Consider the following 26299-nt stretch of genomic DNA (forward strand, 5'->3'; position numbering starts at 1 on the left):
TCTCATATTTTGTGGATTGTACTCTTTATCTTTTCTAATGAATTGGGTATCGTTTGGCCTCATATTTTATTATATATGAAGTTGCGATATATGAAACATTTACGTACGTGAACTTTTCAAAAAACTAGTATGACAAACATTAAAAAGAATATAACATATATTTATTTTCGAAATCGTCCATCACTCTAGATGCATAAACAAAACCACCTCTTCGATTGTCTTTGAGTCCCGACAATCGAGAAAAAGCATTCAATTCTACCCAATAAAAAGCTTTACGTCTCTCGGTTAACCAGGACCGGTGGGCCCACAGGGACTACAAAAACCAATCTCAGTCGCAATGTGGCTCTATCCTGAATCAGACGGTACAGAATAATTTGATTTTACCACCTCATTAAGGAAACCCGCTACTTATGGGCCAGCTCGGCGTGGACGGTGTATCACTCGCTGACTTGGACAGATTCAGAAATGGAAAGAAATTAGTGGGCCCCAATTAAGGTGGGAAAAAACGCTTATAAACTAAGTTACCTTCCACGATTCCTTGCTTTGCTAACAAACATCCCACCTTTCGGCTTTCACCGGCAAACCGACCATGGCCCACCTCGTCACCGGACTGCTTCTAATCCTCGCGGTATGCGGTGTTGTATACGGCGGGAGGGATATTTACGGTGATGTTCTCCGCTTACCGTCTGAAACTTCAAGGTTCTTCCGTGCCGGCGGGGCAGCGGACGATGCTAATGATGACTCTACCGGGACGAGATGGGCAGTTCTGATTGCTGGATCCAATGGTTACTGGAATTACAGACACCAGGTCATAATTTTCGAATTTTTTTGAAGGAAAATATGTGTTGATGCGCAAAATTGGTTGTGACTTGTGAATGTATCTTATGTAACCTGTTATCAACGCATGAAGCTCGACTAAGTCGATTGAATACGGCTTTTGAGTTCCTTTTTCTGGAGTTAGGGTTTATTCCGAGTTGATTAGATGCTATTTTTGACATATCTTCAGAATTTACCTTGTGTTTGTCCATGACACTAGCCTTTTTTTTTTTTTTTTGTGAAGCTGGTATGGCTTGTTATCTGAGTTATAATCGTGATTTTTGGTTATGTATGTTTTGATTTGAAGTGGTAATTCTCTAACATCCATTATATTGGTAATTGAAAGGGTTTGTTTATCTGTTGCCTTATCACGTTATCACTTGATGTATTTACTGGGCTATTTGCGAACAAAGAAGAAAGTGAGAAACTCAACAAGTTTTTCCTTCCCGAGATTGTTTTAAGATGATTCTATGACCCTTGTATGTTTCAGTAGAAAGATTTGATTATCCCTACCCTTGCTCGAGCTCTAGGAATCATGGTTTGTTTGTGTTTGATGTTCAGTTTGTTACAGGTGTTGAACGACATCCCACGGCTACAGATTTTGTTTATGAAAATTCTAGTTCTTATGTTTCTGATGGGACAAAATGGAAGAAATTAAGTTTGTCTTTTGAGTTTCTAGTCATAAGAATCATATATTTATGGCATTTGTGAAGATTTATTGTGAGGGTTCTGCTACAGTGTTGCTATTTGATTGATGTTAGCAGTTTGTCTCTCTGTTCTCAGGCTGATGTTTGCCACTCCTATCAACTATTGAGGAAGGGTGGACTGAAAGAGGAAAATATAATTGTTTTCATGTATGATGACATTGCTTACAATGAAGAGAACCCTAGGCCTGGGGTAATCATTAACAACCCTAAAGGTGGCGATGTTTATGAAGGAGTCCCAAAGGTAAAATTTTCTTTAGGAGCTAGCCTTCTGTTAAGTAAATTGTCACGCGTCCCCTCAGGTGGTGGATCTCTCTTGTTGCAGGATTATACTGGTGAACAGGTTACTGCTGCCAACTTTTTCGCTGTTATTCTGGGAAACAAAACTGCCCTTTCCGGGGGTAGTGGGAAGGTTGTGGACAGTGGTCCCAATGATCACATCTTCATATACTACACTGATCACGGAGGTCCTGGGATCCTCGGTGAGTAACCCATTTGACCTCATAACGGCTATTGCTTTCCGCTTCTACTTTTGGGTTGGGTATTACCTTACTTTCTCAGTTGCATTCAGTGTAGATCAACCTTAAAGTTAAAGATACTTAGATTTTATGGTGGCCTCCTTCTTCTTTGGATGTGGTGGATTTTTTCTTCGTAGAGTAGAACAAGAATCATAATTTTTTAGGCTTTTCAGATTGTATTTAATAAAGAACTAATATGCATTTTCACCTCAAATAATGCCTGCTGTCACTACCTTTTGTTACCAGTCTGGTTGGGCATAGATCAGTGTTCTTTTAAAGAGTTTTGATTGCTGAATGCTTTAATTTTTCCACTTTCACCTGTTACGTCATAGGCATAGTGGGAAAATGATTTATACTTCAATATTTTGTGGCATAAAATAGGAAAACTATTCAGGGTGCTCTAAACTCTTGCAACTTCAGAGTATATTCTACAGTGCTAAAATTGTTCCAGTTATTGTTAAGTGTTTTTGACCCATGATTGGAAATTCTCACTATTGATTAGTATTTAGTAATTGAAGTCTATATATGTTTTTTTTGGAAAAGAAAAAGAATTTTATTAAGGGGCACTGAGGAGGTGCAATCGTATAGAAATAGGAACAACAGAGCGACAGTGCAAGGAAAGTCTTCTAAGTAGCTCAAGGCTCGTCTTCTAGTCGCTAAACGTTAAAGTTCTGTGGTTTATTTTTCTTAAAGCTATGATCTATTCTATGATCTCTGTGTTGATTTGAAGAATTCCAATCTGATTGGCATTTTGTTGTTATCTTCAATTCTGACATGTTGCTACTTATCCTCCTTGTCATTGACTATCAGGGATGCCTACATATCCTTACCTTTTTGCAAAGGATCTGATAGACGTGCTAAAAAAGAAGCATGCTTCTGGTACTTACAAGCGCTTGGTAAGTCCCTAGTTTTATCCTTTACCTGATACTAAAGTGTGATCCTCCTCCTGAATTTTTTTCCCTGTCGAATTACTTGGAAAAAATGCAGGTATTTTATCTTGAAGCCTGTGAGGCTGGAAGCATCTTCGAGGGGCTTCTTCCGAATGATTTAAATATTTATGCAACCACAGCTTCAAATGCAGAAGAGAGCAGTTGGGGAACCTACTGCCCTGGAGAGGATCCTAGTCCTCCCCCAGAATATGAAACCTGTTTGGGCGACATGTATAGTGTTGCTTGGATGGAGGATAGGTAAGTGCAGCATCATGATAATTAATTTCGTTGGTGGGAAGTACAAGCTATGATGTGATCTAGATTCCAGTTTGCATCCAAATTACCTTATATCCCTTGGAAATTTTACTGAATTCAGGCTATTAATGCTAAATATCTTTTTTAAAATGTAATAACATCTTAAATGAAAGGGCTCATTTTCCTCGAGTCTTTTCATCAGTATATATTTATATAAAATGAACATGCACGTACTCAAGTTGGCGCTACTGAACAGATTTCTCTTATGGTTGAGTTATTTTCAGAAGAATGAAATATTGAGATTCCAAGGGTTATATTGCATTGATTGAAGATGATGTTTATGCACTTGTTTTAACATATTGGGCTTATGAACAGTGACATACACAATTTGCGGACAGAGACTTTGCACCAACAATATGAACTGGTAAGAACTCATGCACTGCACATCCTGGAAATCTTATTGTAAAGGAAAAGAAAAAAAAATTGTATTCCCTCATGATTTGCGAAAGGACAGCTCAGTACAGTATGATTCTAGAAATGTTTTGGCATTTATTGCTTTGCAAGCATGCTGCTCCCTTTATGTATGAAGGAAAAATACTCGTTCTTTTATTTGTTCTCAGCCCAAAATTATCTGAACTTTGCATTCTGGATATTTTATTGGATAAGGAACGACAAGTCAAAACTTCTTTTTTGTTTGATGGCTTACTGACCAATGGACATTTTAGGATATGAGGATATCACTAATTCAAGAATCGTAAGCCTTGGTTGGTATCCCGATGTAATTGTGCTTTATCTAGCATTCTAGCCTAGAATATTTTGTATACCCCTCTGAGTTTGATCCGCTCTTGTTAACAGCTTGAGTCATCTGAATTCAAAATGTTGGGTTTCGCAGGTTAAAAAGAGAGCTGCGAATGACAATTCTATCTATGGGTCACACGTCATGCAATATGGTGATGTAGGGCTTAACCAGGAAAATCTCTTCCAGTATATGGGTACAAATCCTGCAAATGATAACTACACTTTTGTTGATGACAACTCCTTGAGGCTTCCTTCGAAAGCTGTTAACCAGCGGGATGCTGATCTTGTTCACTTCTGGGACAAGGTATATATATATTTTTTCCCTAACATAGGATATTAAAGTATTTTGAAAGGTATATTTTTTTCTTTCTAATGTTGGATATTAAAGTACTCTGCATATAAATTCTCACTCCTCAATATTGATGGAAAATACTGAAATACTTGCGTTAATTGATATATGCTCGAGGGTTCTTGTCTCTTTGCCAAGGTTAATCTTGTCATGGTGGGGATCTGGGGCAAGGTGATGGCAAATTTATCAGAGTTAGGGAAGGAGAAAAATTGTTCCTTTAGCTTTTAAAGAACAGGTAGGTATAATGAATATTGAAATCATCTAATTTGATTTTTATTTGCTGGTGATATCTGGCCATGTGGAATTTTGTGATTCAAACCAAAGTCCCCTATGAGCTCCAATAGATTGAAAATGATGTAACAGCTGATGTTGAAAAAATTAAAACATTTACCTAGGCTGGTACTTGGTAGATAGACCCCTGTGGATAAACTAAAAGTCACTGCTCTTCCTAATTCGAGCTATCTATGGAAGTGCTGTAAATTATTACTAACAATGGAAGAACGTACTTCTACTGAGGCTGTAAGAACTAAGAACCGAGGCCCTTAATTATAATTTATTTTCCTATACCATGCTTTAAATTTAACGGAAAAGAGATGGTAGATATATGATGGTTGCCCTTTTTGGGTCTTAAACAAAAGATGTAGTAGCTCTTTCTTCTCTCCTTATAATGAACCTCCTACTTCCAAGTTCCAAGTTCCAAGTTCCAACCTACTTGCAAATCTCATGTTGTTTGATACTTCTTGTAGTACCGTAAAGCTCCTGAAGGCTCTCCCAGGAAGGTTGAAGCTCAAAAGCAGTTTATGGAAGCGATGTCACACAGAGTGCATATTGACCACAGCGTGAAACTTATAGGAAAACTCTTATTTGGAATTGAAAAAGGTCCAGAGGTGCTGAATGCTGTTCGACCTGCTGGTCAACCTCTTACTGATAACTGGGACTGCCTCAAGTCCATGGTAATTCTCCTCTGCCTCTATTTTACATTACATTTGATAACATGAAGGGATTTGATTTTGTTCGGTGTCTCGTACTTTTTATTATCCTTCCTGGTGGAAATACGGAATGTCCAACAACGAGTCATGAGAAGCTAAATGTGATTGTCTGTCAAGATCTTTATGTACTGGACTGGGTAACGAAATATGTAAACAAATTTCCCTCGAACAGGTGAGGACCTTTGAGATGCATTGTGGATCGCTATCCCAATACGGGATGAAGCACATGCGGTCCCTTGCAAACATCTGCAATGCTGGAATTGTTAAGGAGCAGATGGCGGATGCATCTGCACAGGCATGTGTCACTGTTCCATCTGGTCCTTGGAGCTCTCTTCACAAGGGTTTCAGTGCATAGAAAAGTTAAAATTTGCAAATATTAAAGAAGCCAGTATGTGTAAAATACCTTCAAGCTCTGTTATTTGATCACGGTTGCATATTTGTATACTTACCATTGCGATTGCTGATTTGTAAAGATGATTGGTAAATGCTTCTATCATTTGGGTATCCATGTTTGAATGAAAAGGCACGTGTTTATTACCAATCTAGATCTCCGGATAGAAATCTTAGCCTGCTAAAATTTTCAAACCAGGATTTGATGACTGCTCATCTAATACTGCCCGACATGCAGAGTAGAAGGGTGGGTTTAGCCTAAAAAATATATATAAGAGCTTAATTGAACTTTTTTGTAAAGTACAAGGGCAATTTCGGGACTTATCCAATTTCGTTGTAACGAACATCAAAGTTTGTCAAAACAAAAGTACAAGCACTCGTAACCTATTTAAAAATAAAAGTATAGGGGGTCATTTCGGGACTAATCCAATTTCTTAGTAATGAACATCAAAGTTTACCAAAACAAAATCGTAATCTATTTTTATTTCTAATTAAAGGTAATGGCGTGCAACAAAAGCCTCATTAATTGCAAGTCATAAATGGGCCCACTTTGGGTTATACCAGTTGGACTGGTAACCCTTTTTGTAGGGTCCAAAATCTAAATGCAATTTCAACTTTCAAGTGACCCCCCGATTCCTGCCCGGTTATTTTCGGAGCAGGTCGCTTTACGTTAAAACACACACATGTTTATTAAAACTAACCATGATTAGCTCGGGAAGGAGATCCACTTGACCATAGTTAACTGCTATGCTAAGCGCCATCGCACACCAGTTCTCTACATATCCCTCAATGAAAATAAACAAAAACAAAATCACGAATAATTTAAGAGAATTTAACGTCGTTAGAGATTCCGTTAACGTCGTCAGGTAAGTGATAAAAAGGTTACGGGGGCACACTGGAGTTATAACGGGAATTATTATGGATGGGGCTTGACGGTTCAAGGGGGAGTAATAGGAACCGTTTGATTTATCAATTAACGGCCCAGAGTGCTTGGTGTTGGACGGTTAAGGGCTACGGAGAGTGCGATGGAGGATAAAACCTGGTTTCAAAGGGTGAAGATAGCATTTCGTTTCAGAAGAAGAAGAAGAAGAAGACGAAGGTCTTGCAGTTATATTGGTTCTTTGATTTTCTTATCCTTTAAAATTTCATCGCACTTTCTTTCTGGTTCTCGGAAGGCGAAGGAAAGGATATTGATCATAATCGGATAGGAGAATGCTGGGGATCTGGAGCAGAAGAAGATAAACAGGGGGAGACACAGTCTTGAGGTGCGTAATTGAGGAGATTTTTGCATTTATTGTTGCTTTTCGGTGTCGATGTTATAAACATGACTGATAATACATTTCGTTTGGCTTGTTTTACAGAGATATTCAAGGAGAACTGAAGAGCTCTGTCGAAGAGATTCTCCAGGATTTTGTTTAACTTTGCCGCTGATTTGTGAGGATTGGTTTCCTTTCATTCAATTTCAGAGGAGAAAGGTCATAATCCTTGAGTTTACGGGGTAAATCCCAACGCATATGTTTCAATTTGGTTCATATTTTTCAGTATTTGTTTTCTCAAATGGTCATTTTTGGTTTGCTTTCTTTTCTCTTCTCCAGATACATTTCCGAGAGATTTGTTACGGCTTGGAAGATCGGAATCTGATGTGTTTTATACATTTTGCATATCCTGAGAACTAGAACAAAAACCTGTTGGTGTGATTCAAGGTGTTCGTGGCCGAGAAATCTGACTGGTTGAAGGTATGGAGTCATCGTCTGCTACCACGATTGGAAAACTTCGTTTGAATTCAGCAATTTAGTTCATATTCGTTACATCTGCTCTTCCTTTTCTGTTATTCTGGTCTACACTGGTTCTATTCTTCCTTCTGATTCCATCTGCTCTTCCTTTTCTGTTATTCTGGTCTACACCGTTTCTATTCTTCCTTCTGATTCGTTGAGCTATATATAGTTCATCGCCAATCGGCTATCTGTGGATTCCAATTCGATTGTAATTTATAGCTACATCTGTTACAGTTGAAGTTACCAGGTAATGCCTTGGTTCTCGTAATCGGGATACTTCAACTATTGTCATCCTCTTTGTTGTGCTTAAGGATCCTGTCTTCTGATTTTTCACCCTCTCTAATTTGTTCGAAGATTTCAGTTCCAATTCGATTTTGTCTTCATTTGTTTTATTGATTTGATTTTCATTGTCTCATCTCTCGTCAGTTTTGGTCTGCTTTTTCCTCACAGCAGTTCTCTGGAGAGTATTTTATTCTTGGCCATTGGTCATGTTAATTTCGATCCCATGACTCTGACGGTTTCTGAGAGAGCAGAGAAAGAAGAAAACTCTGCATCTCGGTTCCTATTTGCTTCGGTCCACGAAATCTTCACTTCAAAGAAACAGTGGATGAGGCTGCAATCAAATAGATGATGTACTTTTTCTCTTTGGTTCTAATATTCTCCCTGCAAATTTTCCTGCAAACCAAACCCAGCTGCGGATATAGTTTCTGCCCTGTTCTTCTGCTCGCACCATCTGTTCATCCCTTGAATGCCCTCATCCATTTCTGTCTTGGAATTCTCTCATTTCCAGTGAAATTGCTCTCAATCTGTCATTTTACCTCTCCGTGAAAGATGCTCATCGTACGGCTCACAGTTTCCCAGATTCTTCTTATTACTGCCTACCGTCCGATGCCACTTTTTTTTTATTTTTTTTTGCCCATTTATGTTGGTTGCTTTTTTCAGCAAGATAACCTCTCTTTGATTTGAATTCCGTGCAAGTTGTGGAGGGGGCAATGTCAAGATTCTCCCTTCGCTGTTCCAACTTTAATTATGGAAGCTACATAAGCCAATGATAGATAATAACATTTCTTTTGTCTAATTTTCGGATTTAATTTTCTGGTATGGACAGGTGTATAAAAGATGGATAGGGACTCGTTGAGGAGCAATAATGGATTGTTATTGAGGGCTAGTGCCGATACCACCAAACAAACCACATCCTCCGATTTCGTGCTTCAGTGGGGAACTCGAAAGCGGCTCAGGTGCTCCAAGATCCAAGCCAAAGACGATTCCACGGCTCCGGTACAGAGGACCACAGTACGGACCGATCGCCGGGTCATAAGATCCGACAAGGACTCGTCAAATCACCACAATATCGCGGCATTCAATCATAATAGAGACGTTTACTTAAATCTTCGGCAACGGCAGGCCTCGCCGCAGGCACCACCGCTTCCGCGTGTTCTCAGGTACAAATTGCAATCACTTTTTTGTGCTATTTTTTAAACTCAACTTTGTCGTGTCAATGATGTGCTAATACTTTGCTGATAAACTATATATGAGGCTGGTTTGAGTCCATCGATGGCGTTTGTGAATTCTTACGAAGGCTTTGACATTTTTGAAACTGTATGGTTTTACTGGGAGTTTATTATTATTGGCTTCACGTATACGTTTAATTTGACATGAGAGGATATAAACGTAGATCTAAGGTTTTACCCAAATTGAATTGTTTTTTCTATTTTTTTAAAATCCTGACTTTTTTCGTCAGATAAAAGAAAATTGGTCTGGCTTTAAAGTGGGGGGGTTTTGCTGCTGTCAGGAGCAGTGTAGTTGGCGTGTGACCAATCTTGTAGTCGTCAGATTAAGAACGAAGTTCAGAATAAAAGCACTGCTGAGTGCTGAACGGGTCCATAAGCAGTTGTGGACCACATGTTCTTCATTTGATGGCTGTGGGGTCGATCGCATCTCTAGTCACGCCACTTCCCTTTGTTTTTTCCTGGTAAGTTAAAAACACATTTTTTTTCATTAACTTTTGTGCGAAAATCATTGGTGGGGTGGGCCTACAATGGGAAATAAAATAATATTTCCATTAATTATTAGCTTCACAACAAAGAAATCAAAATGCTTTGATTTTTGGTGTTGGTTGTGGAGTGTTGCCATGTCTTTTTTTCTCGTGGGGTCGACCTCATATGGTTGGGGGGGGGGGGGATTAATGGGAGATGATCTCGATTGCTATCAAGATCGCAGCATAGCCTGCCACGTGCAAAGGGGTCACCTTTGTGGTGTAAGTGTGTGACATCGTAGTGGAGCTTATGGAGGTATTGTTTAGGATTTGTCTAGATAAGGCTGCAAATTTGGCACCATTGAATCTTGTGACATATTGCGTCTGTCCCACATGGTCTCTGACTAGTTTGTGGTTTTCTATATTTGGTCTTCTATGTGAAATCCAGAAAACCCAACATGGAAGATAAAAGATTTTGAGTGTTAAAGGCCTCATAGAGAATTAGTATAGCTCATTCCTCATGGTATGTGGTGATGGCTCAGGTAGAAATTAGGTTTGATTAAGTTGGGTCATGTCATTTTTGATGGCTTGATGACTAATTACGGCTTAAAGTTACTGTGGTTATTTGATTGATTTACTTTTGACCTGACCTTAGTTCAAGTATGAGGAACTTGTATAGGTAGATAATTTTCTACGAGAAAAGGGAAATTTGTGGTTGCCTAATTGGGTTTTAAGGCCCGTAACCACCCAATCCACAGGGACTCCTAGGAGACATTTAATAGACAAGAGTTTCATGCCACGTGTTTGCAGCAGCTTTGTTCTTAGTTATAGATCCCATTTTGGCCGTCAGATCTAAAGTTGGATTAAGAATTTGGTCCACTTTATCCCTTATGCCAACCCATATTTCAACCGTAATCAAAAAAGCTTCAAAAAAACACGAACCCCCAAAATCCTACGGCTCAAAGCCTGCCGAAAAGGAAACCAGGCAACCAGCTGGTGATTCTCTGCTCTCTCAAATATCCAGCTTAGTTGAGAAAAATAATTAAGTCTCCTCCTTAAAGGCACTGAAGTGCACCCACAGAAGCTAAATTCGACCCACCCCCATATTATTTCCGCTAGAAACCCATCTAGATTCTTCTACTTCCCTCATCCACGCATCGATCAAGAGATCACCCTCAAAGATATTAAAAAAAAAAAAAAATCACCCTCAAAGGTTATTCTTGTCACTTCAACTGTTATTTTTACCATTCTTTTTTTTACAATTGAATGAACACCTTTTACTTTTCAAGTTATTTATATTAATAATTTTAATGTTTTCCTTTGTAAATTTTATTATTTGCTGATTATAATGAGTTATAGTCTATTTTGTTGATTTTATTTAGGAACTCTGAGAATTCCAGTGCCATGAGAGACCATAGCAACGGCGGTTTGAGGGGGCTCACTTCACCGGATAGAGGCACACACGAGAGAAGAGGAGCAAACAATAACCACCACAACAATAACATCAACCACCATTACAACATCATCATCAATAATCATGAGAACAACAAGCAGCCAGCTGCATCTTCAGAGACAGCCCATGATAGCAAAAAGGGAGGGTCATCGTCAGGGAGCGGCGAGGCTGCTGCACCACCAGCGTGGCCACCTAAGTTTGTCATTGCTTTGACCAACAAAGAGAAAGAAGAAGATTTCTATGCCTTTAAGGGGTCTAAGCTTCCGCAAAGACCCAAGAAGAGAGCCAAGTTTATTCAACGCACCCTCAATGTAAGCCCTTTGATTTTCGCTTCTAATTGTCCCTTTAATTATTTTTTTCCCGTTTTGAATTTAATTTTTTAGTCGTTTTCGAAATCAAATGGCTAAATCTAACCTTTTGTCCTTAGGATAGTTAGAGAGGAAATTAAGAAGAAAACAGCAATGAAACTAAGATGCATAGTTGAGGAACAAAGTATTATATTTAGCCGAATCAAATTGATTTAAGAATATTTAGAAAACTTTGAATAAGACCAACATAAAATGTAAATCGGAATGGGAGTAGTTTTAGAATTTTTTTAGGGGACAATGGTCAAGTTAAAAGAGAATTCATCTCTGATATAATTTATTTATTTGCATTTATTGTTATTGTCGAAAATTCTGGATTGGGTCTTGAGAGTTGAGACGGACTTTCTTAACGAAAAAAGTCTTAAGTGGCATTGTTTTGGTTAGTGGATCACCGTTTATTCGGTGCCTGTTTTGCATTTTTCTTGGCCGGGAAAGGAAAGAGAGCGCATAAAGTGGCGTTCAGTGAGATAGGGGTGGACACGTGTCAGTTGCATCATGGTTGTATATCTATTGGAGACCTAAAAGTCTGTTGGCAGTTTGTGAACAAGTCCACCACTAGTTTTGTTGCCAGAATAACCCCCTTCAATAGCGATCTACCTTCTACATTGTAAGAAGTTAAGCAAAATTGTTGAACCATTTATCCATGAGAGGCTCTCCAATGCTAAAATAAATATCAAGTATTTCAAAATCATTATCTCTCTTCTCTTCTATCATGGGTGGCATAATTTAATTGGGTGAGTGGATCCCACAATATAAATTATTTATCAACACTTCATATTTTCCAACACTTCAAACTTATTTCTCTATGCTCTCTTTTACTTTTTATATTCTCTCTCTTACTTTTCATCACCTCTATCTTCATTTTCATCACCTCTCTCTTCCTTTTCATCACCTCTCTCTTCACTATTCATCAACTATATTCATACTTCATATTTCAAGTGTCATTTTCCATAACAACCTATAAAACAAGTGTCATTATCAAGAAAGTGTGTTTTTAAGTGTTCATTTTCATCCATTGTAGAACTCTAACACTCTAAATTTTCTATAAAATTCACTTTTGGACACTTGAAAACTATGTTTCAAGTGTCTATTGGACATGCTCTAAGCAGTTAAGCCATTTATTCATGAGCAGAAAGACATTGATGTCAGTTTAGCAGAGGAAGCGTTGTACACACGTTTGACATGTTTTGACTTTTGGGCCAAATAGAGTACAGAGGGGTAAATTTGGTGGGCAGTTGTTTAAGGGAACACGTTAGTAATTGGATTTGTCATTCAAAGTCTAATCTGGTGGCTTCAGTTTTTGTGCATTGTGGGCAGTATTTTTTCTTTGTCTAGAATTGCCCCGTTGGGAGTCTGGATGATGTTCTTCTAGTGGTGGGCATCAGACTGGGACAGATATGGCATGTTGTGCACGTGTACGGTGATGATGGATATACAACCTTGTAGGTTTTTTTTTTTGCTTTTAAGGTGTAGATGTTAACAAAGGAGTAGCCGACAATAATGGAACATGGAGGGGTCTGTGGTCCCATTTTAAACGGTCATTGTGTGATCTGTGAAATGATATATGGATTATTTTTATTATAAAGTAATTAAATGATTTGGATGGTGATGGTTACATGATTGTTTTGAAGCTTGGACGACTTCGCCCGCCACAAAACTTCTTGTGTGATGATTGAAGTAGGCATGCCGCTTAGTTGTTGAAGGTTGAATATCTGATGGCTTTGTTTGGTTTTGTAATGCAGCTGGTGAGCCCTGGGGCATGGCTATGCGATCTGACCCTAGAACGGTATGAAGTCAGAGAGAAAAAGATCTCCAAGAAGGTAACATACTCAAATCAAATGCTTGATTTGTTTCTTTCGTTTTACTTTCATTATGGGACTCTTAGGTGTTGAACTCTTTCCTTAATAGAAGTTCTCAACTATTTTTCCCTCATATACAGAGACCAAGAGGGTTGAAGGCTATGGGAAACATGGACTCCGATTCCGAATAGAGTGGAACTATGGATTTGATCCGTTCCCCATTATTAGAAAGTGTTTTGCAGATGTGTTATGGTGATGATTTGTGGGTAACGTCCGGTTCTCTATTCGCTATTGGAAATGTTGGTATATGTAAACCTTATTGTCTTTCACACAATGGAAGAATAAAATTTTCGAATCATTTTTGTTCTTATTTTATCATTTAAGAATAGCTTCTGCTTTACGATATGCCAAGATTTTTTTTGGGCAAAACCAATTTTAGGTTTGGGTTTCATTCATCTAACTTAAGAGAGCATTTGATTCATAATTGAAGGAGTATGAGTATGACATGAGCACAAGATGAGTGTGATGTGTGCGTGAGATGAAAATAAGATGAATATGATTATGTTTGGTATAAAATGAAGAGTGAGTATAAGTTTATGAAATTTAATAATATAATTTTTATATTACTTTTTACTTTTAACATTAACAAATATTTTTTATTGTTTTAGTTTAACTAATAAGGATAAAATAATCTTCAACATATTAAATTTCCACTCTCCATTCTCAAAAATATCAACTAAATGTTCCATGAGAGAAAATCGAGAGAGAGAAGAAATTTTCTTAGGAATTGCAAGAAGGGCCAAGGAAGGTGTGATATAAAGGAGGATTAGCTCATTTAATACGCCTTAGTGTCACGACATGTGCTAGCATCCAATTCTAGAAGGCATGATACTCAAAAGAGCAAATCAACTACGGCTCCATTGGATCAGCATTATCTCTCCTTAAAATATATATATAAAAAAAAAAACCCTTTATTGAAAGCACAGCCTCCATTACAAATTTTCATGTCACTTACGTTACAATATCATGCTCACGAAATACAGGAGCTTTAAAGCTGACTGGAAGGCCATCTAGGTGTTCCAGACAAGGCCCACAAGGGATGATCGTGACATAATCTTAATCTTACATCCCTATTAAGTTTTTCAAGCTAGTCAAAAGGAATAATTGCTTCTACATTAAGTTTTTCAAGCAAGGCAATAATCATAACCTCACCTGGCTGTTGCTAATTCTGACTTGCTGTTAGATTTCACACGCTCAACGATTGACCAAACAACGTGTGAAACAAGATTACATATTTTACGAAAGTGGCAAAGAAACATTGGTCATTGAACTCGTCATGCACAGTTGAATATAATTAATGAATAACACTTGAGACCCCAAAAAATATACTCAAAAATCCCCCATTTAATGTCGAGTATTAGATGTGAAGTGGACCCTATATGTATGTTTTTAATCAACGATTATTTTAATGACACATAGATTTAGAGAACTTTTGAGGGTTAAATTTTGAGGTCTCTAGCATTGTCCATAATTAATTAATGGCAGTTATAAAAAAGAGTAATGAAAGGTAGTACACCTAAACCATATGAATTTACAACAACTGTCCACTGTAAAGAGCGTCTTCTGTGGGTAATCATAATCAAGGTAAAAGATTAAGACACCTCGAACCATTTCACAATCGTGTCAACAATTGACCCCGGACTACACATTCAACTCTCTTCCATTGACGACAAGAAGTAACATCGTAGTAGCTAACACGTTTATCTGTACCGTCATTTGAAAATCCCAAAACCAAAACTACACCATAGAATGACACTAGGACAGACGCAATAGGCTCGCACTCAATCACCAGAGTAAGCAAGGTCGGTCAGCTAATGCAAAATGTGTTTTTCAGGAGCACTAATTCCATACAGAATCAAATCAACTACGGCTGAATCATGAATTTCATTGCTGTTCATAAACATAAAACAAACTAACAGCATATTACCAAATCAACTACCATACTGATTAACAAAACATACGTTACACGACTCCAGATGTTGTCCTGTTTGGTCGACAAAAATCTCACTCAGAAGTCAGAACAGTAAGAAAACAGAGCGTCACGAGTTTCTCGGAATCCAAACAATGATAAAGCTAAAAATCCATCCGCAACATAAATAGTTCACATTCATGTAACAAACCAGCGAAATTCAGAAAGACGTATATATAATCAAATCGTTATGTCATATAATAGCAATATATCAAATCTGACCACTCATACTACATCTGTGCAACACAAATCAAAATAGTAAATATGTATCAACTCATAACGGAAATCGCCTCATAAACCCTAGATCCATCACTACTAATACCTCATAAACCAAAAACAACTCAAAATAGAAATAGAAAACTCAATCCGACACTCTCTATACCATTCTAAACCACAAGTCTCTGAATGTACAAGATATTTAGAACCTGAATCCAGCACCAAAGACGAGAGCCATGAGAGCAACGAGGCCAGAAGATCCGAAGAAGAGCGAGATGGAGCCCGCTCCAGAGGTGGGACTCGGCGCCGGAGCATCAACCGCCTGAGCGGCTGCAGCGCCAATGAAAGCGATGAGGAGAGCCACTAGTGCGAGAATCGATGCCTTGGAGAGAGCCATTACCACAGAAACTGTGATTGCTAGGGTTTTCAGAGAGTGAGATTTCTTTTTCAAAGGAGCAGAGAAGGTGAAACGCGCGTGGACATAGAAAGCAGCATATTAAGGAATTTATATATAGGAAGGGAGGGTTCGGATTCGGGCAGCAAAAACGGGTAGCTTGTTTTGAGGCCGCTGCCCGTAGTAACAGCCTGGCTAAAAGAGCAATTGCAATGGGGACAATTTGCTGGGCCAACAAAAATCAAGATTGGGTCCCATCTCTATTACATAAAAAGTCAAGCCAAACACGTATCTCAATACAACCACATCAATAAAACACATCTCTCAATATAGCCACATCAGCAAAATACAAATTCCTATATATTTTTCCTTCCCACCCAACATGGAGGCCAACAAATTCTCATTCCCTCCATATTGTGCACAATAAAACTACACCAAAACACAATTTTCCAATACAATCACACCAGCAAAACACATCTCCCAATACAACCACATCAGCAAAACACAAAACCTCATACATATTTGTTAGTCCAGACAAAATAACACTATTATAAGTGCTCTACGGCTATTGTCTTATCGACAGCTGGTTAGTGAGGCCCGGTTATTCAGCAAGTGCACTCCCACAAGATAAATTAACTGATATTCACAAGAAATCAGTCCTTTGGTATTTTCACTACAAAACCACGGTGCGTGTAATGAACTCGCACATCAAGTGGCTCTACATACATTTGTTGCGAGTGCCATATACTCGCGCTCGCGCTCGCGTTGGTTTGATTTGTCATGGACCACTTGTAGAAGGAATGTTCGTAATCAACCCTTCAATTATTAGATGAACCAAAATGATGGTTTTTTGTTAGGGCATGGATAATATGGAGGGATTTATGTTTTATTGACGTGGCTGTACTGAAAACGTATTTTGATGATATGGTTAGGAATGGAAATAAGATGAATTTTGTATTGATACAATAATATAAATTTATTGATTTGATTTTTGTGTAATAAAGGTGAAACCCAGTATTGTTTAAAAGGTAAAAATGTGTGTTGAAGTGAGTCCCATTTTAAAGTGGGCCAACATATGACAAGGCAAACAACATGTCCCCAATAAAAATGGATCAGCAAAATCCAACTGTTATATCATGAACAGTGTTTGCTGACCTAGCAAAAACAACTTTTTGTCATTCATGGATAAGCAAAAATACTCCAGTGGGTGCTCTTAGTTGAATGCCGGACTCGCACGACGCCTCGCTGTGGCCATAGTAGTGGTGAAGACGTGGCGTATTCAAGGGGGAATTGACAGGTGTTCATGGAGTTTCGAGAATCTTTGCATCTCCGCTGTTGTTGTGGTGGAGTAGGTGGCCAACTGATACTATCAAAGCATAGTTTTTTTTCAGCAATAACACTCTCAATTGCTTTTCCTTGCCCATCTCAACATGATTTCCTGAGTTTTAAAAGTTATATTCAACATCGGTTATGTTAGCTGTAAGTCACCGACGTAGTTTATAAATAAAGATTAAATCAATTCTAAAAGATCAAATCGTGCGGGCCTTAATACTCAAGTTCACCAATTTCAGGCACCTTTCGCATGCCTCACATCCTTAGTGAGCTCTTTTGCGTGGACAACCAAGCTCTGTTTAAAATCGTAGCATATAAGAGGTTTGGGAGTGTCCTTAGTCGGAGAAAAAGCACCTACATAGACTTGGTCACCATAACCGTTGGCTCGGCATGGCAGGTGAATCCGAAATTGTTACGAAAACTAGCAAGCTTAAGAATAATAATAATAATAATAATTCAATATTCAAAACTGATCTAAAGTTTTTCTGTCTTCTGTGTACAATCTAAAGATGGTCCTCCACAAGCAAGCAAGCAAGATCCATATTACATCACCAAAGAGAGTGAATATGTATAAGCAGCATTGTGCGAAGTATGAATCCTTGTATACTGTCTATTAAAATTCTTGAATTTCACTAACAGACTAGTCTAGGAATTTGTATTAGAAGCACAAAACCTTGGAAGAGACATGTAACAGAGGTTCCAAAGTGCTTGGAGCAAATTTCCTTGCAAACAGAAAGCACATCGATGAGTTATGATTGTTGTATTGGCACTTCTTACTTTCATATATTCTTCTGAAAAACTCCTCCGTGATATCAGCTCGTCCAAACGTTGCCGGGTGAGCTCCACCCCTTGACCAGTCCACCCAAGTGATGCTTTTATTTGCCAAAAGATTAGGTCCTTGGATGGTTAACAGGGTCGGGAAATAATGTTCGTCCACATAGCAATGCGGTTTACAGAACTCTTCGAATTTAGGGTAGTATTTTGTGTCTTCCACTATATTGATGGCAAGCTTTCGGTTAATCCCAAACCACTGAGATCCTTTGCGCCACTGGCTTATGTTCACCTCAGGTGCCATGTTCACATTATATCGCCCCTGCCCATAAGGCCCTGGGTCATCAAATGCACCCATGAAGCTATATCGTGCTTTCGTAATGTAGTTGTAGATGATGCTGAAATTATACAGAGGAATGCAGGATTCAGAAAGCAGAATAAACCACTCATTGGAAATATCAAGTAATGCATTTGCAAGGAGTCTTCTCTCTGCATCGCACATACTCATCTTACCCCACTCAGAAACCTGCGTGCAAGGAAACAAACAATGTTAACTAACTCGTCACAGTTTTAAGCTCTTTTATATTTTTGGTACTGAAATTACTGTTGATGTGAAATAACCACCATCTGAAATAGCCCAAAAGTTGTGCAACTAAGCAGCATACCACAAACACAATCACTCTCGGGGTATCTACTCGAGTTAAGTAATTTATTTGACAGGGTATGGGAGGTATCAAGCAGACAGTGTAGCCCTAGGAATGCCACCACTTGTAGTTCCTGTAATACCTCCTACCCTTACAAGGTCCAACAGCTAATGCAAACATTTTTTAGAGGCGAATAAAGGGGGGAAAAGTTCCTATGATATCAACCAATTCATGGTTAGCGCCAGATAAAGCAGTTCCAATTAATGGCACGGCGTAATTAGCAAACCATACTGATTTCCCCAAAATATGCCACTTTTGGCATTCTCGCATATTTGGCTTGATCGGTCATAATCCACCAACAATCTGAGTAAAACTTATCTAGATAAGCACTTAATACAGGCCATATTGCCTTGAACAAAATAACAAAACCACGAGCCAACCATTTGTACCGTGCTTTAAAAAGGGGAGTGATATTGAATTCTCTTCATTAAAGGAACATAAGGGGAGGACAAACACTGGGTTGTTCCTTCTTCCGGCATTTTGAAACGATCCATCCAAACCAAGAGGACTGTCCTGAAAAAGAGAGGTAGCTAAACTGGACAAAAAAGGGGAGAATAAGACTTTCTCCCTTAGAGTCACTTCCCCAATTGATTTCCTTTTCCCAACCCAATCTGTGCTCCCTATTTTCATTATCCCTATGAAACCAGAAACTCAATAAAAAAATAATTGATTATTGCAACTTATCACTACAGGCCTCTAGTTAAGCATCTCACGAGATAGAAACCTAGGCAAACAACAACAATAGATACAGGTGTATCCTCATTCTGGCATTGCCTGCTTACCATGTTCTCAATTGCAGCAAATGCACATCCTAGCTACTGTGCCTCTTGGAATTCATTGAATTAACAAATTGGCTCAAAGGAAATTCCCATCCTACAACCTTTATAGCAAACCATGTGAATTTTCCCTCAATTTATATTCTTTCTAAAAGTTTCAGAACAATGACTTTTAAGATAACAGGGTCACTTAAAGGCTCCACCAAACTGCTTTTTCAAGCCAATCCCACCATCAAATTGATGGATAAAAAACTAGTTATCCTAATACTTACGTGGAAAAACTGAGAGTGAGCCAAAACTCATTCTATTTTTCAAATCCTCTACGCATGATAGAACTAAATTTCCCTATGTAAAGCAGAGACAGACAATCGCAAAAGAAGCAACGTAAAACATAACTCCTGAAAATATATCAATTATTGAAACAATTTGATGGAGCCCATTAATTATCAGAAGCATAAATGAGCAGAAGAGGGAAATTAGGATGCACATGCAAATAGCGGCTCAAGAACAATAATTATTCCTTCGCAGCAGCAATTTTCCCAGCCTGACCATTTGTGGTTGGGCAATAGGCCACATATTAGAGATTTTGGCTAGCATTTGAAGAACAAAAGGAGGCAGTGAACAGAACTTTTCTTGGCCCCCATCAGCATTGGCTCTTAATTTTGTCCTTTCCCCAAGTTCAGTTATCATTTTGTTTTCCTTGTTTGCATCTGCTTGGTGCTTCCTATTTAATATTTTTTTGCTTAAAAAAAAAGGAATTGTCTATGTTAGTGATTGACCTTGGCATCAATGTTAATCACGAGGGAACAAAGTATAGTCTATGCTCATTCACAACAAGGAAAACATTGCCTGACTACTCAGAATGCATCACTGGCATTCGTTCAGTTTAATATGACAGCAATAGAGGGTATAAACTTTCCATTCAACCATCTGAACATACAAAGAAACATTGGAACAATTCTACATAGATAGCTAAACACAAGTTTCAGCATGATTTGGACAAAATAGAAGAAGTGAAGGCATTGAAGCACAATAACTCATTAACTTGGCAAGAAAAATATATACATAACAAGTGAATATTATAATATTAATACAGCATAAACCATACCTGACTTGGGATTTGTCTACGGTGAAAAACAGACCAGGATGGAAATTTGGCTTGGAAAGATGGCAGTGTATGAAGGTAGACAGAATATTTCCCTTCGTGTCCCTTAAAAAACCTCTCCCAGAGAGGTGCCAATGGCAGCGGCCCCTTACTCAAGAACATAAAGGCAATTTTAGGAACCCTTTTAAAGGGGTAGTCCCTTCTTCTGGGAACAAGTGAGGCCCTCCATAAGAGCTCGTCGTCATTCATTGTGTGAAGCAGATTCGATGGAGGCCTAATCCAATTTTGCAAACTACCTGATTCTTCATAGAAGGGTTCAACACTAGACTTTACAGTAGTCACCATGCCTTCAATTCCAAAGCGACGGATCGTGTATATACTAATGATAGAAAATGCGAAACACAGAAACAAAAACAACCCAAATACCTGAAGCAGTCTGAAAGGCAACCTTGATTGGTTTACTTTGTTAGGAACTAGAGATTCTTTGCCTTCCTCTAACGGCACACCCCTCGACTGCATCTTCACGATACTCAATCAATTTTCAACTCCTGGAATTCTCACTCAAAGTAGCGAACCCAGATTCAAGAACTGCATATTTCACCGCAAAGGATCAATAGTTTATACTTTATATCCTCGCATAAGGGTTTTCCGGAATCACTCAATTGCAAGAAAAAGCCACTATACAGATCTAAAACCCGATACTCCTTGAACATAACCGACTTTTGAGTCAATATTTCCACATGGGTCCTCGAATCGAAGCCAATGCTGGACGATTGGATGAACAGTAAATTTGGCTTGATAAAGGCTGTCTTCACAGAAAAAACAAACCATGTAACTCTATTGCTATGAGATAAGAGTTATAGATCCATTTACACCATTCAATGCTTTGCGCCTTCAAAGTTGAAACAGAGAATAGTCAGAAAGACAAATCATAAATGAGAGTAAATCCAAGCAAGCGAGATATACGCAGCAGAGGGAGAATTAGAGAAGCACAAGAAGATTGCCAGATAGGTGATCTGTGAAATCTATGGTTTGTGGAATGTCGGTTTTAACACACGCAGATGGTGCGCTCTGGGTAATCTCCTGTCAGGGATTCCTTTCCAATTTTTGTGAATTTGCCACATTTCCTTGATTAAAAGGATTTATTAGGATTTGCAGTAAATTACAAGCTATTTCAAGAGACGTGTTTTTATTTTTTTTTAAATACAAAAAATATATTTATCATTAAAATCGAATCTTGAATAAACATATATTTATCTGAGTCGATTGTCAATCGAATTACTTTGAGATGTGATTGGTCCAGCTTGATTGAGTCAATAAATCTTGATTTTTGTTCTGAATCACATTCATCTCTTCAGGGACGTAGAAGAATAGAATATTCAATACTATACTAGGGAGGTGTCAACTAACTTACATTATTAAATTAATTATGGTAAGATGTTACTAATGAGTTGGAACCTCGTCACTTTAGAAAAATGAAGTGAGTGTCCCGAAATGTCTTTCGGTCTCACAAAAGTTTATTGAAACATCTTCATAATAAATAGATTACCATTTAAGCAGTAAGATATTAATTAAGAAAAATTAATATGTTTCTTTTGTAACTGCCAATTTGAGATGTGAGAATTCAATGACGATTTGAATGCTAAGGATGTTAATGTTTTCATAGACCATCATGATCATGTCATGTGCGTATGTCTTTTATAGGGATCCTAGTATATTCCACTATTAGTTTACTGAGCGTACAGGATTTCATGTGTATCATATGAGACATGTAAAACCCACGAATTAATTTGGATCATGTACATTCTACTCAATCACTGAGAGATCAATTATTAGGATCTTTATCATTTTTACTTTGCAAATGCAGCTTCTAATGCAAACAAATTATTTTGATCTAACTTTCAAATTCAGATTTTATCAATATTATGAAGGGAAATTATGGTTAGGTGAGCTTACTTAATGAAGTCACACGATTAAGACCACCCGACAACCGTGTCCCAGACTCCCCAGATCGCTACCAATAACCAAAGCTACGTGCGTGGGACGTGCAATAGCCGTTCCAAGCGTGTTTCCAATTCCATCGTCACGCCTAATTTTCTCACTCTGAAGACAAATAATCAAAGGGAAAAAAAAAAAAAACACCTATAACGAAACGCGGGTACAATTGCACAAGCATTTGATCTCAAACCACCAAAAAAAATTGAATAACGATTTCAAATTCAGCTAACGCGGACTGAAACGAAGCCAGCAACCCTAAATCGCACACAAATACATGAAAGAAAAGGAAAATTTTACTACAGGAACAAGACGCATCTGCATCTTAAAAAAAAAAAGAATTAAGAAACAAAACTATATCCAATCTACGCGAAGGATGAAACTCTAAATCGCACACAAACACAATAAACAATTAGGAGGAAAAAGACTAATCATCCACAACCGAAACCAAAGAGATGCTACTGAGAGAGGAATCAAACCAGTACAGAATCCTAAGAACCCCAACACTACACGAATTAAACATATGTAACTAGAATCCGCGAGAGGTGGTGAATAAATTGAAGAAGAGGAGATTGAAGATACCTTGAACAAGTAGGAGAAGTTCGGATTTTCGCAACCGCCCTGAGGTTGAAGGTTCGTGAGGTTCTTGAGCTCGGCACTGATCACCAACATGTAGTTCACCATGTTGAATAGAGTCAAAGATTTACCCAAGATTTACTTTATTGATTGAAGACTTTATTGACAAACTCAATATTGATTGAAGACTTTCCTTAATTGAAGATTCGGCAATCAATATTGATTTGTCTAAGTTCATAATTGATGCCTCGATTGTTGACTTTGATAGTGACTTTGATAGAGATTGTAATTACGTAGATCATTGATTGTAAACCAATGTAATAGCTATATATAGGTGTTTCCCACTTCAATAAAAGTAATTTGATTGCAAAATTAAGTTGGTATCAGAGGAAGGTTCTCTTAACATACTACCTCTCTATCACCGTAGCTACTAGGGGCCGACTGCTCCAACCATCCGACAGAAGCCGATTGCTTCGTCCATAACAGGTGCCGATTGCACCATTGAACCAGAATCTCATCCAGAAATTACAAACAACTCATGGCTGAATCCGGTGCTCTTATAGTTCCACCTGTGGTGACGCCAACTCAAGAACCAACCTCTATTCCTTATGGGATCAAACTGAATGGCTCAAATTTCACTCTTTGGTCTCAGGTGGTTACTATATTCGTTGCTGGACGAGAAAAGATGGAATATCTCAAAGGTACGACCTCGAAACCTACTGTTAGTGACTCTACATATAACAAGTGGATGATGGAGGATGCTACTGTAAAAGGCTGGCTTATTGGCTCTATGGAGGCCGATATAATGAATCTTTTTATTCGTTTACCCACTGCGAATGATGTTTGGGATGCTGTGTCTCAAACATATTTTGAGGGTGCTGATAAATCTATTTTGTATGATCTGTCTCGAAAAGCTATGGCAACTAAGCAGGCAGGGCGACATGTGCCTGCATACTATTCCGATCTTAAGGTTATTTGGCAGGAGCTTGATCATCGTCGTCCAATTACCTTTACTCAGCCAGATGTGATTAAGACTCGAATGGCTGAAATTGATGAAGATCGAGTCTATTCTTTTTTGGCTGGGCTTGATGATATATATGATTCTGTTCGGGGAGATATTCTTCGTACTAATGCTCTACCTGGACCTGATAATGCTTTCTCAACTGTGAGACGTGAAGAACTTCGCCGGAATACAATGATGTCTTCAGAAGTTCCTCAGATGGCTATGACAGTTCGAAAATATGGAACTCCAACAAGTTCTTTGTCACTGTCAGTACCTACTGGTGGTAAATGTACTCATTGCGGCAGCACCAAACATATTGTAGATACTTGCTTCAAAAAGCATGGATATCCCAAGTAGTGGCAGGCTCACAAAGAGCGATTACAAGCTCGAAAAGGTGGTAAAGTTGCGCTATGCACCTCACCTACAGTCCCAATGGCACCGACTCCTTCTTCAATGGATACCATGGCTTCCACTACTCCAGTTGATATCACTCACTCTGTGGTAGATCCTACTCTTCTCCAACAGTCAGGTAGTGTTGGTCTAGCCCTTTTTGCAACAAATTCTGAAAAAGATCCCGGTTGGACTCTTGACTCTGGTGCGAGTAATCATATGACCTTTGATGCGTCCTTATTACATGATGCTTGTTTACCAAATTGCTCTACTGTCACCAATGCCAATGGTGTTTCATATCCGGTTACGGGCGCTGGAAGGGTTAACTTAACTCCTTCATTATCCTTGGAGCACACTTTATTGATTCCTGCTCTTTCCAATAATCTTTTATCTGTGGCACAAGTTACTACACAACTAAATTGTTTAGTATTAATATATCCTACCTTTTGTTTCCTTCAGGATCTCTGCAGCGGGGAGATAATTGGGCGTGGTACTAAGAGAGAGGGATTATATTATGTGGAAGATGTTAGTATGGGACGATCTCTATCAGCAAAAGGGTCATCTAGGGCATCAGAAGATCATATTCGGTTATGGCATCATCGTTTGGGTCATGTCTCCTTTGGGTACTTGAAATATTTATTTCCTACTTTATTTTCTACATGTGAACCTTCCAATTTTCAGTGTGATACATGTGTTTTGGCCAAGAGTCATAGTACTAATAAAAGAGTTGTGCCTTTTGCGTTGGTTCATTCGGATGTTTGGGGACCTGCCCCTGTTACTACTTCTACTGGCTTTAGATGGTTTGTATTATTTATTGATGATTGCACTCGTATGACTTGGCTTTACCTTATGCGTCATAAGAGTGATGTGGCTGCTTGCTTCCGCACGTTTCATACCATGATCAAAACACAATTCTCTACTAATTTACAAGTTCTTCGATCTGATAATGGTGGTGAATTTGTAAATCAGGAGTTACAAGCTTATTTTCAGACTCATGGAATTTTGCATGAAACCACTTGTCCTTATACACCACAACAGAATGGTGTTGCTGAGCGCCGAAACAGACAAATTTTGGAGATTACACGTGCTGCCCTTATTGGAGCCCACATGGCACCACGTTTTTGGGAAGAAGCTGTTACCACAGCTGTATATCTTTTGAATAGGGTACCCACTCGTGTTCTACAATTTCAGACACCACTTGATAAATTAGCATCCTATGTAACACTGCCATCGCACCTCACACTTCCTCCCCGGGTGTTTGGTTGTGTTGTGTTTGTACATTTACAGAAACATCTCCGCACGAAACTTGATCCTTGTGCCCTCAAGTGTGTATTTGTCGGTTATCATCCTTCACAAAAGGGTTATCGTTGTTTTCATCCTCCTACAAGTAAGTTCTATGTTACTATGGATGTCACCTTTTCTGAACATGAAATGTTTTTTTCTTCACCCAATTCCACGCTTCCGGGCCCGAGTGGTGATACTGTTGTTGAAGCTCCAAATTGGATGGAGTTGTTTCCTGATCCACTGTGTGTTGCCGATACTGTTGCTGAAGCTCCCTCTCTCTCATCTTTGCTAGTACCCACTCCCGATACTCCTCGTACAGATCCTCCTGAGGTAAGCATTGAGTCTGATGTTAATACTAACAATATTTGTGATAATACTTGTGTCTCGATTGAAACTGACAGATACGTACTCCCACCAAGAAGTACTCGTGGTGTTCCACCAGATAGATTTTCACCAGAGGTTGTGCGAAAAGTGAAATATCCTATTGCTCAGTATGCATCCACTCACCGACTGTCAAAGGAATGCCGAAGCTTTGTCAGTAATATGACTGTCATAGATATTCCTACGAAAGTGCAAGAGGCGTTGTTGGATCCAAAATGGGCAACTGCA

At 38.6% G+C, this 26299-nt stretch overlaps 3 protein-coding genes across 5 annotated transcripts; 2 read left to right on the plus strand and 1 right to left on the minus strand.

The window, feature by feature from the left end:
* The first annotated feature begins 533 nt into the window (after positions 1-533).
* Positions 534-5899, plus strand: LOC120004838 (vacuolar-processing enzyme-like). Its single transcript, XM_038854156.1, has 9 exons — positions 534-808; positions 1600-1764; positions 1846-2002; positions 2849-2934; positions 3026-3225; positions 3598-3646; positions 4115-4324; positions 5116-5322; positions 5531-5899. Exons 1-9 carry the CDS (start codon positions 590-592, stop codon positions 5711-5713), a joined length of 1476 nt encoding a protein of 491 aa, XP_038710084.1. The 5' UTR covers positions 534-589; the 3' UTR covers positions 5714-5899.
* Positions 5900-6808: 909 nt separating this feature from the next.
* On the plus strand, positions 6809-13490 carry LOC120006280 (transmembrane protein 185-like). Of its 3 annotated transcripts, XM_038856261.1 has the most exons (7): positions 6809-7013; positions 7110-7246; positions 7344-7484; positions 8632-8965; positions 10881-11262; positions 13059-13136; positions 13256-13490. In XM_038856261.1, exons 4-7 carry the CDS (start codon positions 8643-8645, stop codon positions 13304-13306), a joined length of 834 nt encoding a protein of 277 aa, XP_038712189.1. In that variant the 5' UTR covers positions 6809-7013; positions 7110-7246; positions 7344-7484; positions 8632-8642; the 3' UTR covers positions 13307-13490. The 3 variants fall into 3 exon arrangements, with proteins under 3 accessions (XP_038712189.1, XP_038712191.1, XP_038712190.1); XM_038856263.1 differs by lacking the exons at positions 6809-7013; positions 7110-7246; positions 7344-7484 and adding an exon at positions 9316-9495 and having other exon boundaries at positions 8824-8965; XM_038856262.1 differs by lacking the exons at positions 6809-7013; positions 7110-7246; positions 7344-7484 and adding an exon at positions 9265-9495 and having other exon boundaries at positions 8829-8965.
* A 4033-nt stretch (positions 13491-17523) lies between these two features.
* On the minus strand, positions 17524-21583 carry LOC120006370 (glycosyltransferase BC10-like). Its single transcript, XM_038856387.1, has 2 exons — positions 20446-21583; positions 17524-18383 (listed from the first exon to the last, which is right to left on the minus strand). The coding sequence occupies exons 1-2, from the start codon at positions 20959-20961 to the stop codon at positions 17745-17747; spliced, it is 1155 nt and encodes a 384-aa protein (XP_038712315.1). The 5' UTR covers positions 20962-21583; the 3' UTR covers positions 17524-17744.
* Positions 21584-26299: the final 4716 nt, after the last annotated feature.

The sequence above is a fragment of the Tripterygium wilfordii genome, chromosome 9 (genome assembly GCF_013401445.1).
Source record: "Tripterygium wilfordii isolate XIE 37 chromosome 9, ASM1340144v1, whole genome shotgun sequence".
Lineage (NCBI taxonomy): Eukaryota > Viridiplantae > Streptophyta > Magnoliopsida > Celastrales > Celastraceae > Tripterygium > Tripterygium wilfordii.